At 41.7% G+C, this 16324-nt stretch overlaps 1 protein-coding gene across 1 annotated transcript in view; it reads right to left on the bottom strand.

The window, feature by feature from the left end:
• The window catches only part of pomgnt1 (protein O-linked mannose N-acetylglucosaminyltransferase 1 (beta 1,2-)), a 120374-nt gene that overhangs the window by 44123 nt on the left and 59927 nt on the right, over positions 1-16324 (bottom strand). The window contains exons 10-13 of the mRNA XM_028810805.2: positions 16188-16258; positions 14439-14514; positions 8532-8615; positions 2267-2308 (exon numbers count right to left, since the gene is read on the bottom strand). Of these exons, the coding sequence (XP_028666638.1) occupies positions 2267-2308; positions 8532-8615; positions 14439-14514; positions 16188-16258 (273 nt within the window). The remainder of the gene's footprint in view (positions 1-2266; positions 2309-8531; positions 8616-14438; positions 14515-16187; positions 16259-16324) is intronic.

Genomic DNA, 16324 nt, shown 5'->3' with positions numbered 1-16324 from the left:
CCCAGCTGCCTTTCTAGGATTTGCACACAGAGAGAATGGTGCGCAGAACAAGAAGCAGCATGCCTTGGTCCAGTACGAACTGTGCTTTCGCTGTTGTAGCATTCTTCAAAAACAACAAATCCATCATTACTATGCAACACGCCTTCCGAATGCACTTCAGCATTCCTCCTAACGTCCCACATCAGAAGACAATTATTCAGTGGGTGGCTAAATTTAAACAGACGGGTACAACATAGAACAAAAAATCTCCAGGCCATCCTCAGACTGCACGAACGCCTGAAAACATCCAAGCTATAAGGGCATCCATTTTGCAGTCTCCTAGACCAGGGGTCCTCAATCACAGTCCTAGAGGGCCACAGTGGTTGCAGGTTCTTATTCCAACTAGTTTCCTAATTAGAAAGCAGTCCATGCTGATAATGACACTTGTTATTGACTATTTAGCTTGTTAATGCTTGCATTCATTCAAGAGCAATTTCAATTGCACTGTAGACTTTCCTTCTGTGAGAACATGATCCATGTGTTTTGTCGACCAGAACAGATTTAAAACTTAATGGTCCTTCCAGTTCCCCTCTCATTCATTTCTAAACATTTTTTATCACAGATATTTCATGGTAAGCACGTTAGCTGGAGAGCTGCTGGATTATTGGTTATCTGCATCTCATTATTAACTAATGTTTGATTAAGAAAACAGGCAACAATCAAAACTTAAATGCAGCTGCTAAAATCTAAAATAGGCAATTAAAAGTTCTGAATGGTAACAGGCAAGAGAACTAAAATTAAGCACAAAAAATGTATTGCTTTAGTAGTAAATAAAAGGGTTCTAATTAAGAAATTGGTTAAAGTGAAAACCTGCAGCCATAGCAGACCTCCAGGACTGTAACTGAGGATCTACTAAGTAACTAAAATTTGTCTCTGATGAATAAAGGCACTAACAAGGCATAGAGTTAAATACCAACTTTCATTATCAGCAAGGAATAATTAGGACATTGGCTAGAATGAAAACCCATAGACACTGCAGCCCTCCAGGACCGTGATTGAGGACCCCTTTCCTAGACGTTCAGCGCGCTTCTGCCTTTGGTATTTGCAGCACGTCCTTGAGGAAGACTTTACATGAGGACCTTAACTTCCATCCGTACAAAATGATGGCAATGCAGGGACTCACTGAGAGAGACTGGGAGAGCCGTAGAGAGTTGTGCAGCAACATTCTGCAAACCGTTCATCGAGATGCTATCGTCACGTGCAGCGATGAGGCACATTTTCGCTATTGGGCTGAAACCAACCTTCGTGAACTTCATCAGAGACTCACCCGTGCACAGTAAGCGTGTTACAGTTTGGTGCACCATTGCAGAATTTGGGATCGCAGGCCCTTACTTTTTGGAGGAGTAGGGAGCAATGGTCACCATCACTGGAGGGGGTTGCTCCACACTCCTGGCTGCCATTGGGAGACTCTTGAACCTGACAATGACGTAACCAAGGATGAGCTAGGCAAATAAGGACTCTTACATAGCAAGGAGTTAGGGTGCTTTTATTAAAAAATTAAAGCAGTGTTCAAAATAGTGCAGTGTTCCAAACATTCTTTAATAAATAAACATTAAAAACAGTAACTGTGAAGGGTAAAAGCCCAATATTATATTTCATTAAAATCAACAAGGTTAAAATTCAGAGACAGTCAACAAAACTATGAGCCCCAATGTGGCCCTTTTAATCCTGACGCCTGAAACAGTGGCACCAGTGTAACACATAATGCAAGCAGCATACTGCTAGCAAACAGAGCTAGTTTTGTCAACGTTTACCGCTGATTACCACTGTCTATCCCCGGATGTCAATTAATGTCAAGATCCGTCTCAACCCCCATGTGCTGATGTAAGTCGACACCTGCCCTGAAAGAGTTAAAACTTGCCCGATGCCACAGACCACCTATGACAACTCCGCCACTATGCACTGACAATCTTACAGATTAATGTGAAATTTTACAGCATTGATTTCACTGGATTTACTACTTACATTTAACCAGACAAAAACTGTAACTAGATTAACTCATCTATATTATGCATAATTGTTTCATGTATTTATTTATACGCTACAACACATTGAACTTAAAAGATTAGCATATAGTGCAGCTCAATTTAAATTAACTCCAAATTTGGTTATAAAATTAGGTGTGAAGTAGTAAAAAGTCCTTTTTTGCATGTGCTGATCACTAATACACAGTTAAAGTGTCCGATCTATTACAAATGTCACAAAAAGTTGAAAGAAAAATACTCACAGGGTACAGATTGAAAGTTGCTGTCAAACTGGCTTTGTAGTGCTGTGGATTAAGGAAAAAAATAATAAGTGCACATTGAAATATTTACAATTAAAAATACTTTATAACTAGGGTGGAATAAGTTATTGGACCTCAAAAATATTCCAAATAAATAAATGCCTTGAACAAGGCCCAGTATGAATGTTTGTATATATCAAGTGTGTAACATGAGTGATAGTTGGTGTCCAAAGAATAGTTGTGGTGCCAACCCAGTCACCCCATTTAATTGTGAGCAACAAAAAAAAAATAATGTATTAATTTAATAAACAGGAGCTTGATGGTGTAAGCAACAAAACAAAAGAGCTTTAGCCTGAGATGGCTTTACGCAAAGGATCTGTATGTGAAGCTCCGTCCTATAGTAGTCTTGGTTCAAGATTTCAGACAGCTCCTTCAGGGAATGGCCACCTTTATATGGTTTGGTTGGGAGGGGACAGGACATCTAGGAGTTTTGAGGGCGGGGTTTAGTCGCCGTCATGGGGTGTTTTCTTGGAGGTGTGGAGCGAAGAGACAAGACTGTTAGCAACAGTGCCCCTTCTTGTCCCAGAATGGCATGGCATTCCTGGTCTGAGCTGAAAAGGTGATTCACTGATGTGCATGTGTGACAACGAGAATTCAATGGAATTCAGGTTGCTGTTGAAAGGGTGGGCAGCTTTAAATTTCTAAGAGTGGCACGACACATTATGTTAAGAAAGCTGATGAGTGCTTCTACTTCCTCAGGAATCTGACAGCTCACATTTCTCCCCTCTATTCTGAAGAACTTCTACAGGTGCACAGTGGTTTCCATCATCACTGGTGGCATTACATCCTGGTACAGCACCTGCTTGGCTCTCTGCAGAGGGTGATGAAGGTGGCACAGAATATGACCAGCTCCCAACTGGCATCTATGCCCGATATGTACAGTGCATCCGGAAAGTATTCACAGCACATCACTTTTTCCACATTTTGTTATGTTACAGCCTTATTCCAAAATGGATTAAATTAAGTTTTTTCCTCAGAATTCTACACACAACACCGATAATGACAATGTGAAAAAAGTTTACTTGAGGTTTTTGCAAATTTATTAAAAATAAAAAAAACTGAGAAAGCACATGTACATAAGTATTCACAGCCTTTGCCATTAAGCTCAAAATTGAGCTCAGGTGCATCCTGTTTCCCCTGATCATCCTTGAGATGTTTCTGCAGATTCATTGGAGTCCACCTGTGGTAAATTCAGTTGACTGGACATGATTTGGAAAGGCACACACCTGTCTATATAAGGTACCACAGTTGACAGTTCATGTCAGAACACAAACCAAACATGAAGTCAAAGGAATTGTCTGTAGACCTCCGAGACAGGATTGTCTCGAGGCACAAATATGGGGAAGGTTACAGAAAACTTTCTGCTGCTTTGAAGGTCCCAATGAGCACAGTGGCCTCCATCATCCGTAAGTGGAAGAAGTTCAAAACCACCAGGACTCTTCCTAGAGCTGGCCGGCCATCTAAACTGAGATGATCGGGGGAGAAGGGCCTTAGTCAGGGAAGTGACCAAGAACCCGATGCTCGCTCTGTCAGAGCTCCAGAGGTCCTCTGTGGAGAGAGGAGAGCCTTCCAGAAAGACAACCATCTCTGCAGCAATCCACCAATCAGGCCTGTATGGTAGAGTGGCCAGATGGAAGCCACTCCTTAGTAAAAGGCACATGGCAGCCCACCTGGAGTTTGCCAAAAGGCACCTGAAGGACTCTCAGACCATGAGAAAGAAAATTCTCTGGTCTGATGAGACAAAGATTGAAGTCTTTGGTGTGAATGCCAGGCATCACGTTTGGAGGAAACCAGGCACCACTCATCATCAGGCCGATACCATCCCTACAGTGAAGCATGGTGGAGGCAGCATCATGCTGTGGGGATGTTTTTTAGCGGCAGGGACTGGGAGACTAGTCAGGATAAAGGGAAAGATGACTGCAGCAATGTACAGTGACATCCTGGATGAAAACCTGCTCCAGGGCGCTCTTGACCTCAGACTGGGGCGATGGTTCATCTTTCTGCAGGACACTAAGCACACAGCCAAGATATCAAAGGAGTGGCTTCAGGACAACTCTGTGAATGTCCTTGAGTGGCCCAGCCAGAGCCCAGACTTGAATCCGATTGAACATCTCTGGAGAGATCTTAAAATGGCTGTGCACCGACGCTTCCCATCCAACCTGATGGAGCTTGAGAGATGCTGCAAACAGGAATGGGCCAAACTGGCCAAGGATAGGTGTGCCAAGCTTGTGGCATCATATTCAAAAAGACTTGAGGCTGTAATTGCTGCCAAAGGTGCATCGACAAAGTATTTAGCAAAGGCTGTGAATACTTATTATGTACATGGGATTTCTCAGTTTTTTTATTTTAAATAAATTTGCAAAAACCACAAGTAAACTTTTTTCACGTTGTCATTATGGGGTGTTGTGTGTAGAATTCAGAGGAAAAAAATGAATTGAATCCATTTTGGAATAAGGCTGTAACATAACAAAATGTGGAAAAAGTGATGCGCTGTGAATACATTCCGGATGCACTGTATTAACTTAATAAACAGGCGCTTGATGGTGTAAGCAACAAAACAAAAGAGCTTTAGCCTGAGATGGCTTTACGCAAAAGGGTCTGTATGTGGAGCTCCGTCCTATAGCAGTCTCGGTTCAAGATTTCAGACAGCTCCTTCAGGGAATGGCCACCTTTATATGGTTTGGTTGGGAGGGGGCAGGACATCTAGGAGTTCTGTCGCCCTCATGGAGCGTTTTCTTGGAGCTGTGGAGCGAAGAGACAAGACTGTTAGCAACAGTGCCCCTTCTTGTCCCAGAATGGCATGGCATTCCTGGTCTGAGCTGAAAAGGTGATTCACTGATATGCATGTGTGACAACGAGAATTCAATGGAATGCAGGTTGTTGTTGAAAGGGTGGGCAGCTTTAAATTTCTAATAGTGACTATAAAATGATGAGCCAAAACAGGCACAACACATTATGTTAAGAAAGCTGATGAGTGCTTCTACTTCCTCAGAAATCTGACAGCTCACATTTCTCCCCTCTATTCTGAAGAACTTCTACAGGTGCACAGTGGTTTCCATCATCACTGGTGGCATTAGATCCTGGTAGAGCACCTGCTTGGCTTACTGCAGAAGGTGATGAAGGTGGCACAGAATATGACCAGCTCCCAACTGGCTTCTATGCCTGACATGTACGATACTCACTGCTGTAGAAAAGGTAAACAGGATTCTTAAAGAGCTCGCCCTTCCTGCACAGTTGATTATCTCAATTCTTCCTTCCGGAAAACAGTACAGTGCCATTGGCACTCACACTAGCATGTTTAAGGGACAGTCAACCATAAGAACAAATATTAATTACTAGCCATGTGCGCACAACTACGTTGCGCGTGTTAAAGTTGTCTGTGAAGGGCTCCCTGTTTAAACGCGGCTGCCAGTCGTGAACTGGGCCCTTCGTCGCACAGCATTATGATTTTTTATAAGAGAAACAAAATTACAAAACACAACCCTTGGACATTGATTCGATAGGAACGGCCTACTTATGTGGTGGTGGAAGGAGCATTTCTGCTTCTCTCCGTTCACAGTCTGTCTCGTTTTCACGACGCTGTTGTTTCCTCTCACGATCTCTTGTCAACCTTTCTCCAATCTCGCAGGTTGCTTTGTGGCAATCCAAAGAGTAAGGAAGAACCAATGCTTCTTTCTTGAACTCCAAATGCTTTACAGATGATGTGGTATGCTTTGGATAATGAGCTGTTCCACGCCTTCTCCATACTTTTGTCTTTCTATCATTCTGGTAGAGGTTGATCTTGGTTTCATCTGTCCAAAGAATGTTTTTCCAGAACTGTGCTGGCTTTTTTAGATGTTCTTTAGCAAAGTCCAATCTAGCCTTTCTATTCTTGAGGCTTATGAGTGGCTTGCACCTTGCAGTGCACCCTCTGTATTTACTTTCATGCAGTCTTCTCTTTATGGTAGACTTGGATATCGATACGCCCGCCTACCCCCTGGTGAGTGTTGTTCACTTGGTTGGCTGTTGTGAAGGGGTTTCTCTTCACCATGGAAATGATTCTGTGATCATCCACCACTATTGTCTTCCGTGGACGTCCAGGTCTTTTTGCGTTGCTGAGTTCAACAGTGCTTGCTTTCTTTCTCAGGATGTACCAAACTGTAGATTTTGCCACTCGTGATATTGTAGCAATTTCTCGGATGGGTTTTTTCTGTTTGCGCAGCTTAAGGATGGCTTCTTTCACCTGCACGGAGAGCTCCTTTGACTGCATGTTGTCTGTTCACAGCAAAATCTTCCACATGCAAGCACCACACCTCAAATCAACTCCAGGCCTTTTATCTGCTTAATTGATAAGGACATAACAACGGACTTGCCGACACCTGCCCATGAAATAGCCTTTGAGTCAATTGTCCAATTACTTTTGAGCCCCTGAAATGAAGGGATTGTGTTCAAAAAATGCTTTAGTTGTCTCACATTTTTATTCAATCGTTTTGTTCACCCCACTGAATTAAAGCTGAAAGTCTGCACTTCAACTGCATCGGAGTTGTTTCATTTCAAATTCATTGTGGTAATGTACAGAACCAAAATTAGAAAAAAGTTGTCTCTATCCAAATATTTATGGACCAAACTGTATGTATAACTGCCCGTGAGTGAATTTCATTTCTTTCTCTCTAATAAATAAACCAACTTTTTTTGAATGTTTGTCCCTGTGATTTGTTAATTGTCATAGCAAAAGCTATTCTAACAGGAAACTGACAACGTTTTAATACGAATGGCATATCAAGATCTCTTTTGGTGTCTAATGTTATCCCCTGAAGATGTACTACATTACCATTCTTGTCACCTGTTAAAATTTTACATGTCAGAATTGTCTGACCAATTTTCAATACAACTAATCTTGTCCTATTGCATAGCCTATCACTCAGACATAAATTACACAATAACATTACAATACATCCTTCTTTCAACAGTAATTCGGCCGGTGGAAGACCAGATGGTGCTAACAGTTGTAGATATTCTATGGGATATTGTAAGTTGATGTTTTCATCTGTTGTACTATCACCACCAACTGTTTCAGCGTAGTCTATTGATACGCATTTAACCAATTTGCCGTGTAACCGATCGACAATTTTCAAGTTAATTCATTTGACTTTGTTTCTCTGTGCTAGGATTGCCCATGTACTCATTTCTTCTGTTCATAATAACCCTTCAGGATGAAATTCTTCAATAACATTTGGACATAATAAGCCTTTTTTTTATTGGGAACTTAAAGCTAGGAAAATGTAAAAATTTATAAGAGCCGAGGGAGCAGGAACTGTGTCTGTCAAAAGCATTCACAGGAATGAGAGGTGAGAGGACCATTGGCATGGTTCAATATGGTTGTGAGGAGGGCGGGACTTGAAAAAATCTCATTGAAAAAGTCTCATCTCAGGATTTCCTTTTATAATAGAGAGATGTGTTTCTCCCTTGAGCTTCTGTAAAGTTAAAATTTCCCCTTGGGGACAAAACAAAAATATGTGGGTGTATAAAAATGGGTATTAATGCTGTGCTTGTTCATTTGTAGAACATATAAAGCAGCGCATAAGATGCACACTTTTTTAAATGCTGCCAGTCTATAAAGGACCCTGTTGCTCTGACATCACATGTGATGAAGACCATGGAGAGGCTGCTGCTTCACCACCTTAGGCCACAGGTTCAATTGGGATTAATAAAGTATCTATCTATCTATCTATCTATCTATCTATCTATCTATCTATCTATCTATCTATCTATCTATCTATCTATCTATCTATCTATCTATCTATCTATCAAACATCAACAACATTGATTTCTGTCGCACGTTTTCATACAAATGATGTAGCTCAAAGTGCTTTACAAGATGAAGAAAGAAAAATATAAAAATAAGATTAGGCAATACTAATTAACAAAGAATAAAGTAAGGTCTGATGGCCAGGAAGGACAGAAAAAAGAAAACAAGAAACTCCGGAGGGCTGGCGAAAGAAAAAAAAAAAAAAAAATCTGCAGGGGTTCCAAGGCCACGAGACCACCCAGCCCCCACTGCGCAATGGTGCAATTCATTTAAATTGTACACAGACCGTGAACATCTCGCCTACCAAGCTCACACTTCTTGTGAAGCCCTTCGAGATGCCATTTATAATGAATAAGCAAAAGACAGTAAAGCCTAAAGTGTGTAAAAAGGCAAAGTTAAGCTGATATAACCCATTCTTACCTGAGACACTCGGGCGTTCTTGATACTGATAGGAGTGTGCTGAATGCCTTTCAGGCCAAATAACTCAACCACATCCATTGGTTCCTGAGCATAAAAAAATGCAAAAATAACTACAAACACAGATATATAAAAAAAAATCACATTTTTCAGGGCTTTTAAAATCAGACATTTCAAGCAATAATCAAAACATTAAATCTCTAAGGAATATTAAAAAAAATGGAAACTCAGGTTAATTTTTGCTTTTTATCTTGTGTGTGTTATTTATTATTGCATTTTGGACTAAAATATGTGCATTGTTACGGGCGCTCATGGCCATTACCCAGTTGGGACGCCAGCTGGAAGGAAGGACCAGGGAAGAGAGCATTCACAAAGCATTACCTTCCCCGGGATGGTAGAGGGCACCCCTCCTGGGCAGCTGTGGCACCACGGATTCCCACAGGGCAGACTGGGAGTTGGAGTTTGGTACAGCCCTGTTGGTTTATGTGGGGGGCTGCAGAGCCCTGCATTGGTCTTCCACAAACACCTGGGAGTGATTCCAGGTAACGCTGATGAGTCACCTGGTACACTCCCAGGAGCTGCATAATAGGAGCCGCCTCACTCCATTTAGACAGCCAGAGTTAGGTGGGAGAGGATATACGCTTGCCAGGAGGAGTGCAGGCGGACGGAGAAGGAAAGAGAAAAGAGGAGAAGTGTATTTTGTGTCGTGAACTGTTCTTTGAAACTGTGCTGTGAAGGGGAAACGAGGGAAAAGTGTTTCCCACGAGGAAAAATAAAAGCGTGTGTGTTGAACTTGTGGCCTGCATCAGTCTGTGTTACGTTTGGACAGCAGGAGCACCCTCTGGTGGCCACAGTATATTTTCATTTCCAACTGCAAACAAGTGCATTTGTTTTTTGAAACACGGCTTTGTTATGTTGCTTTGCTATTGTTTCACTTTCCTGTGTGTTTTTTTTAATATCTAGCATTATAATAATTGTACATTATTGTATTTACAATTGTGCTCATAAGTTTACATACTCTGGCAGAATTTGTAAGATGTGCACCATAATTTAAAGCAAAGATGACTAATCACGTAAAACACATTTCATTTACTTCTAATGGAATCTAAATTAAATAATAAGGCATCACAGAATAGCCATTCAACAAAGCATGGTAATAAGGAAAATAATGAGGGGGTCCATGTTCAAAAGTTTGCATACCCTTAATTATTAATACTGTGAATTACCCTTGTATTACCCCCTTTATCATCAATGACGGCATACAGTCTTTTGTGATAGTTGTGGATGAAGCCTTTGATTTTCTCAGGGTGGTAGAGCTGCCCATTCTTCTTGGTTTACAAAGCCTTAAATAATCTGCTTCATCCTGTACTTCAGAATGTCTGACACCTTACACTCCACATTACAACCTTAGATCTTCAAATGAGTGTCTGCTTATTATTCCGAGAGCTAAACTTAAAAGAAGTGGAGAGGCGGCCTTCTGCTGTTATGGACCTCAAATCTGGAATAGCTTACTGATAGAAATTCGCCAGGCTGATACGGTGGAGCACTTTAAAAAAAACGCTAAAAACACATTACTTTAACATGGCTTTCTCATAGCTTCATTTTAGTTTAATCCTGATACTCTGTATATGCATTTAATTATCATTATCATAGATGGTGGCTCTGAAATCAGAGTTAAAGGAGAGTTAAAGATGCTAAGATTTGTACTGGGTGTGACGAGGATGAACAGGATTAGAAATGAGGACATTAGAGGATCTGCTCAGGTTGGACAGTTGGGAAACAAAGTCAGAGAGGCGAGATTGAGTTGGTTTGGACATGTGCAGAGGAGAGATGCTGGGTATATTGGGAGAAGGGTGCTAAGGATAAAGCTGCCAGGGAAGAGGAAAAGAGGAAGGCCTAAGTGAAGGTTTATAGATGTGGTGAGAGAGGACATGCAGGTGATGGGGTAACAGAACAAGATGACGAGGACAGAAAGATATGGAAGAAGATGATCTGCTGTGGCAACCCCTAACGGGAGTAACCGAAAGAAGAACAATAATTTTGTAGTGAGAAGTCAAGCAAAATGACACCTTTTATTGGTTAACTAAAAAGATTACAATATGAGGGCAGCACAGTGGCGCAGTGGGTAGCGCTGCTGCCTCGCAGTTGGGAGACCTGGGGACCTGGGTTCGCTTCCCGGGTCCTCCCTGCGTGGAGTTTGCATGTTCTCCCCGTGTCTGCGTGGGTTTCCTCCGGGCGCTCCGGTTTCCTCCCACAGTCCAAAGACATGCAGGTTAGGTGGATTGGCGATTCTAAATTGGCCCTAGTGTGTGCTTGGTGTGTGGGTGTGTTTCCTGCGGTGGGTTGGCACCCTGCCCAGGATTGGTTCCTGCCTTGTGCCCTGTGTTGGCTGGGATTGGCTCCAGCAGACCCCCGTGACCCTGTGTTCGGATTCAGCGGGTTGGAAACTGGATGGATGGATTACAATATGAGGTGAGACACAAAAATAACCAGACTGGGCTTGGGGCTTTCCTAGAAAACCATCTGGAGGTCGGCTGGACGTGAATCATAGAACTATATCCCCACCACCATGGCCCTCTTAAACCGCCGACTGGCTAGGCAATCACATATCCTGTGAATAGCTCAGTCAGTACTTGCACAACAATCACTACACGAGTCACCGTGACAATCTAGGGTGAAAAAAGCGAACAGCAAGACAAGACAAGACAACGTTCCCGCGCACAATGTTTTTTTCCGTAAAGTAAAAGATTTAGCTCCCTGTGATTTTTACTTGTTCCCGAAAATCAAAAGTGAACTGAAAGGAACACATTTTTCTTCAATGGATGAAGTGAAGACAGAAACGGCAAGCCTGTTGAAGAGCCTCAAGCAAGAAGACTTCTACAATCAATGGAAGATACAGTATGTCTGGAGCAGTGCAGAGATCGGGAGGGGGAGTAAAGACAGTTGTGCTTGAAAGTTTGTGAACCCTTTAGAATTTTCTAGATTTCTACATAAATATGACCTAAACAACATCAGATTTTCACTCAAGTCCTAAAAGTAGATAAAGAGAAACCAGTTAAACAAATGAGACAAAAATATTATACTTGGTCATTTATTTATTGAGGAAAATGATTGAATATTACATATTTGTGAGTGGCAAAAGTATGTAAACCTCTAGGATTATCAGTTAGTTTGAAGGTGAAATTCGAGTCCGGTGTTTTCAATCAATGGGATGACAATCAGGTGTGAGTGGGCACCCTGTGTTATTTAAAGAACAGGGATCTATCAAAGGCTGCTCTTCACAACATGTTTGTGGAAGTGTATCATGGCATGAACAAAGGAGATTTCTGAGGACCTCAGGAAAAGAGTTGTTGATGCTCATCAGGCTGGAAAAGGTTACAAAACCATCTCTAAAGAGTTTGGACTCCATCAATCCATAGTCAGACAGATTGTGTACAAATGGAGGAAATTCAAGACCATTGTTACCCTCCCCAGGAGTGGTTGACCAACAAAGATCACTCCAAGAGCAAGGCGTGTAATAGTCGGCGAGGTCACAAAGGACCCCAGGGTAACTTCTAAGCAACTGAAGGCCTCTCTCACATTGGCTGATGTTCATGTTCATGAGTCCACCATCAGGAGAACACTGAACGACAATGGTGTGCATGGCAGGGTTGCAAGGAGAAAGCCACTGCTCTCCAAAAAAAGCATTGCTGCTCGCCTGCAGTTTGCTAAAGATCACGTGGACAAACCAGAAGGCAATTGGAAGAATGTTTTGTGGACAGATGAGACCAAAATAGAACTTTTTGGTTTAAATGAAAAGCGTTATGTTTGGAGAAAGGAAAACACTGCATTCCAGCATGAGAACCTTATCCCATCTGTGAAAAATTGTGGTGGTTGTATCATGGTTTGGGACTGTTTTGCTGCATCTGGGCCAGGACAGCTTGCCTTCATTGATGGAACAATGAATTCTGAATTATATCAGAGAATTCTAAAGGAAAATGTCAGGACATCTGTCCATGAACTGATTCTCAAGAGAAGTTGGGTCATGTAGCAAGACAACGACCCTAAGCACACAAGTCGTTCTACCAAAGAATGTTTAAAGAAGAATAAAGTTAATGTTTTGGAATGGCCAAGTCAAAGTCCTGACCTTAATCCAATCGAAATGTTGTGGAAGGACCTGAAGAGAGCAGTTAATGGGAGGAAACCCACCTGGGCGAAAATTCCTACAAGCTGGTGTGCAGGACTGATCATCAGTTACCGGAAACGTTTAGTTGCAGTTATTGCTGCAAAGGGGGGTCACACCAGATACTGAAGGCAAAGGTTCACATACTTTTGCCACTCACAAATATGTAATATTCGATCATTTTCCTTAATAAATAAATGACCAAGTATAATATTTTTCTCTCATTTGTTTAACTGGTTTCTCTTTATCTACTTTTAGGACTTGTGTGAAAATCTGATGATGTTTTAGGTCATATTTATGCAGAAATATAGAAAATTCTAAAGGGTTCACAAACTTTTAAGCACAACTGTAGATGGTGACAATGTTTAGAATGCTGTAATTCATCGATAAATATTTTTTTCTTTACCAATCCAGTTATTTTTCTGTCTCAGCTCGTATGCAAGTTTTCGAGGCAACTCAGGCTAAGACGTAATACAGAGACTGGAATTCCTTGTGTTTATATAGACACTAGGACAGATACAGCATTGGAAAACCTTTAGTAAGTGAGACATCTTAGACGTATCAAGATTTTTCCTTTTTTGCAAATACTCTGCTGGGGCAATAGTGTCACTGACTCTACACTAAATTCCACTCTGATTGCTAATCAAAGTCTGGAATTGTATGAAAGGTTTTGATTTCTACTGGAGAGTGTGTTAATTTGGGAAGAAGAGGAGATGACAATATCTTTGTGAGTAAGGTTTGTCGTCCTTCTATTCACCTTCTGAATGAGAGAAGCGTATTAAGAGCGTTTGGGGTCAAGGCCAGGTGCTGAAAAACATTCCGGACTGGAGGCAAATCGTAAACTGTTCCGGAAAGGATATCGTTTCATATTATTCAAGGGATGTAAATATAGTTGAAGGAAACTGGGGAATCCAGAAGAAAAGAGAGTACACATTCGTCATGTGACTACTGGTAACGGGAGGCTACTGTAGAGGCCCTGGCTTGTCTGACCCTTCAGTTAAAAATGGGCCAGCAGTTTGGAAGGGATACCTGGGGACACCACAAGATGCTCTGGGCAGACTAGCCCACAGGTTTTCCCTGGCTATGTCTAACCTGGAGTTTCTTTTGCTTTCCATGGAAGCAGTCCAGGGATCCAGTATAAAAAAGTCAAGCTGCAGACCTCCATAACTTAGCTCTTTTGAGGAACAAATTAAATTGTGCACATCCCATGACATTTAGCGTCCTTTACGTTACACATCAGTGACGTTAAGCTATAAACCCAGTCATTTGTGTCTTTCTCAACAGACCCATTTTGAAGGTGTACCTTGCACTTTGCTTTCATAAAACATCATTACACTATGATTAAGATTAAGGTTGTGGGAAGGGGTTATCTGCCTCGTGAATAATGACGACGATCGAGTAGGTGCGTCTTGCGATGGGCACACGATGTAGTACAACTGTGTTTTGTGTAGCAATGGTAAACCATATTATAAAAACATGCAATCCAATTGGCTGTTCAGTGGAACTCCTGCTATAGTAATAAAATTAAAAAAAACCCTCTTCTTTCCTGACATTTTTAGTTTCTTTGGCATTTTCTGGATTTGGGGCTCAGAAGAGTAGTGGCCCCACAGGACAAAGAAGTCCAAGAGTCGTCCATGTACAATGTTCCGTTTAAGGTGCTAACCACTGCCCTGCTCTTTATTAATAGATACACTAAATAAATGAAGCCATCCATAAATAACAAATTATCAAAATTTGTTCTTCCTTACCTCATAGTATCCATCTATAAATACAATGATCATCTGAGGATTTACACCTTGTGCAGAAAGCAGTGATCGCAGCATCCTATAAAGATAACAGAATGGAAGCATTCCGTGAGATCTTGTCTCGGTTATCACAGAACCCACAATACAAACCATGATTTGAGCCATTACTCTTTCTACTTTATATCCTTCCTTTGGGTCAGATTATTCGCAGACATGGCCTTAACTTCCACTGCTATGCAAATAATATTTAGTTATATCTTAGTACAGACTCGCCTCCCAATACACTCACTGACTGCATCACAAATCTTAAGCTATGGGTGGAAAATAGCTTTCTCAAACTTCTCTGCGTTACTGGTAGGCCCAAACTCCCTACTTTCTAAGGCATGCAACGTCTCTGTTTCTATTGATGTCAAACCTGCTCCTGCTGTCAGAAACCTTGGTGTTTTGTTTGATTCATCACTTGATTGTGAGCTACACATTAGGTCTTTGTCCAAAATTTAATTCTGTCATCTCTGTCACATTGCCCACCTCTGTCCATTTATGTCCTTTAATGAAGCTCAACTCTGGTTCATTGTTTCATAATATCTCGTATTGATTACTGTAATTCCCTCTGCACCGGCCTCCCTATACAGAGGCTACAGTATATTCAGAACTCTGCAACCACACAAAGTGTTTTGCTCACGTCTCCCCTGTTCTCTCCCAACTTCACTGGTTACCGGTTCCATCAAGGATTAAATTGAAGGTTCTGCTTCTCACCTTCAAAGCCCTACATAACCTTTCCCCTCCCTATCTCCATACACTCCTCGTCACTCTCTCAGGTCCTCGAGTGGTAATCTCTTTGCTGTCCCACGCACAAGACAGTCCAACCTGGGAGGGCAGGTCCTTCAGTGTTATGGCCCCTCTTCCTCAGTCTCTCTGAGATTGCTCCTCTTTCTCCATCTTTAAATCTCAACTCAAAACTTTTCTCTTCGACGAATTTTGTCTTCTATGTGATTTTTTCCCCCCTTTGTATGTAAAGCGGAGGGCGGAGAGGTGGCTCTGAGGTAGGGATCTGCACTGGTAATCGGTAAAGTTGACGGTTCAACTTCAATAAATGCCCCTGAGCAAGGCCCTTAACCTGCAATTGCTCCACCCTGGATATGACGTTAAGCTACATCTAGCCTTGCAAGTAGGACCTCCAACCTGCAGGGAAAAACCTGGAGGTTGGTGGCAGAATTGGCACTCTAGCCACCATAAAAAATCCTCACACTGGTTCCATTACATCTGAACTAGTGTGGTGCTGAGGTATCACCAGTCGCATGGCTGCACACGGGTGTTAGTCTGGGATCCTGAGTTGATTTGTTATATGGTGGGTGCGGCAATGTGCTGTATCAGTGCCTGCTCCTAACCTCTCTCTCTCTCCTCTGTATGTAAAGCGACCTTGGGCTTGTGAAAGGCACCCTATAATTGCAACTTATTATTATTTTACTTAAAGGAATTGTTTTACAACAGAAGAGAACTTAGTTTAGGGAGTTTGGACACATCTGAACTTTAGTTTGAAGAAAAATTTTAAGTGTTAAGACTTGTTCTGAAAAGCAATTCAGATAAGCATCACTTCTCATTATAGAATTTCTTGTCCTTGTCAAAAGTATTTAAGGCTGGACAGTCTATATACCCTACCAGGGTACTACCTAAGATATGAGGCTACCTGTTAAAGCTACAAATAATCTCTAAACAATCCATTATTTATTAAACATGGTCGTCCATTCTCACCTGTAAAGGTAGTTTGGTCGATTCCCTGCAATTACAGTCACAGGAACATCAGACACCTTGTTGTCTGGCAACTTAAGGGGGGAAAAAAAAAAAAAAACAACATAATGGTATCACAGCACAGAGAGAGTAAGAAACTC

The sequence above is a fragment of the Erpetoichthys calabaricus genome, chromosome 10 (assembly GCF_900747795.2).
Source record: "Erpetoichthys calabaricus chromosome 10, fErpCal1.3, whole genome shotgun sequence".
NCBI lineage: Eukaryota > Metazoa > Chordata > Cladistia > Polypteriformes > Polypteridae > Erpetoichthys > Erpetoichthys calabaricus.
This window is presented reverse-complemented; position numbering and strand designations above follow the sequence as displayed.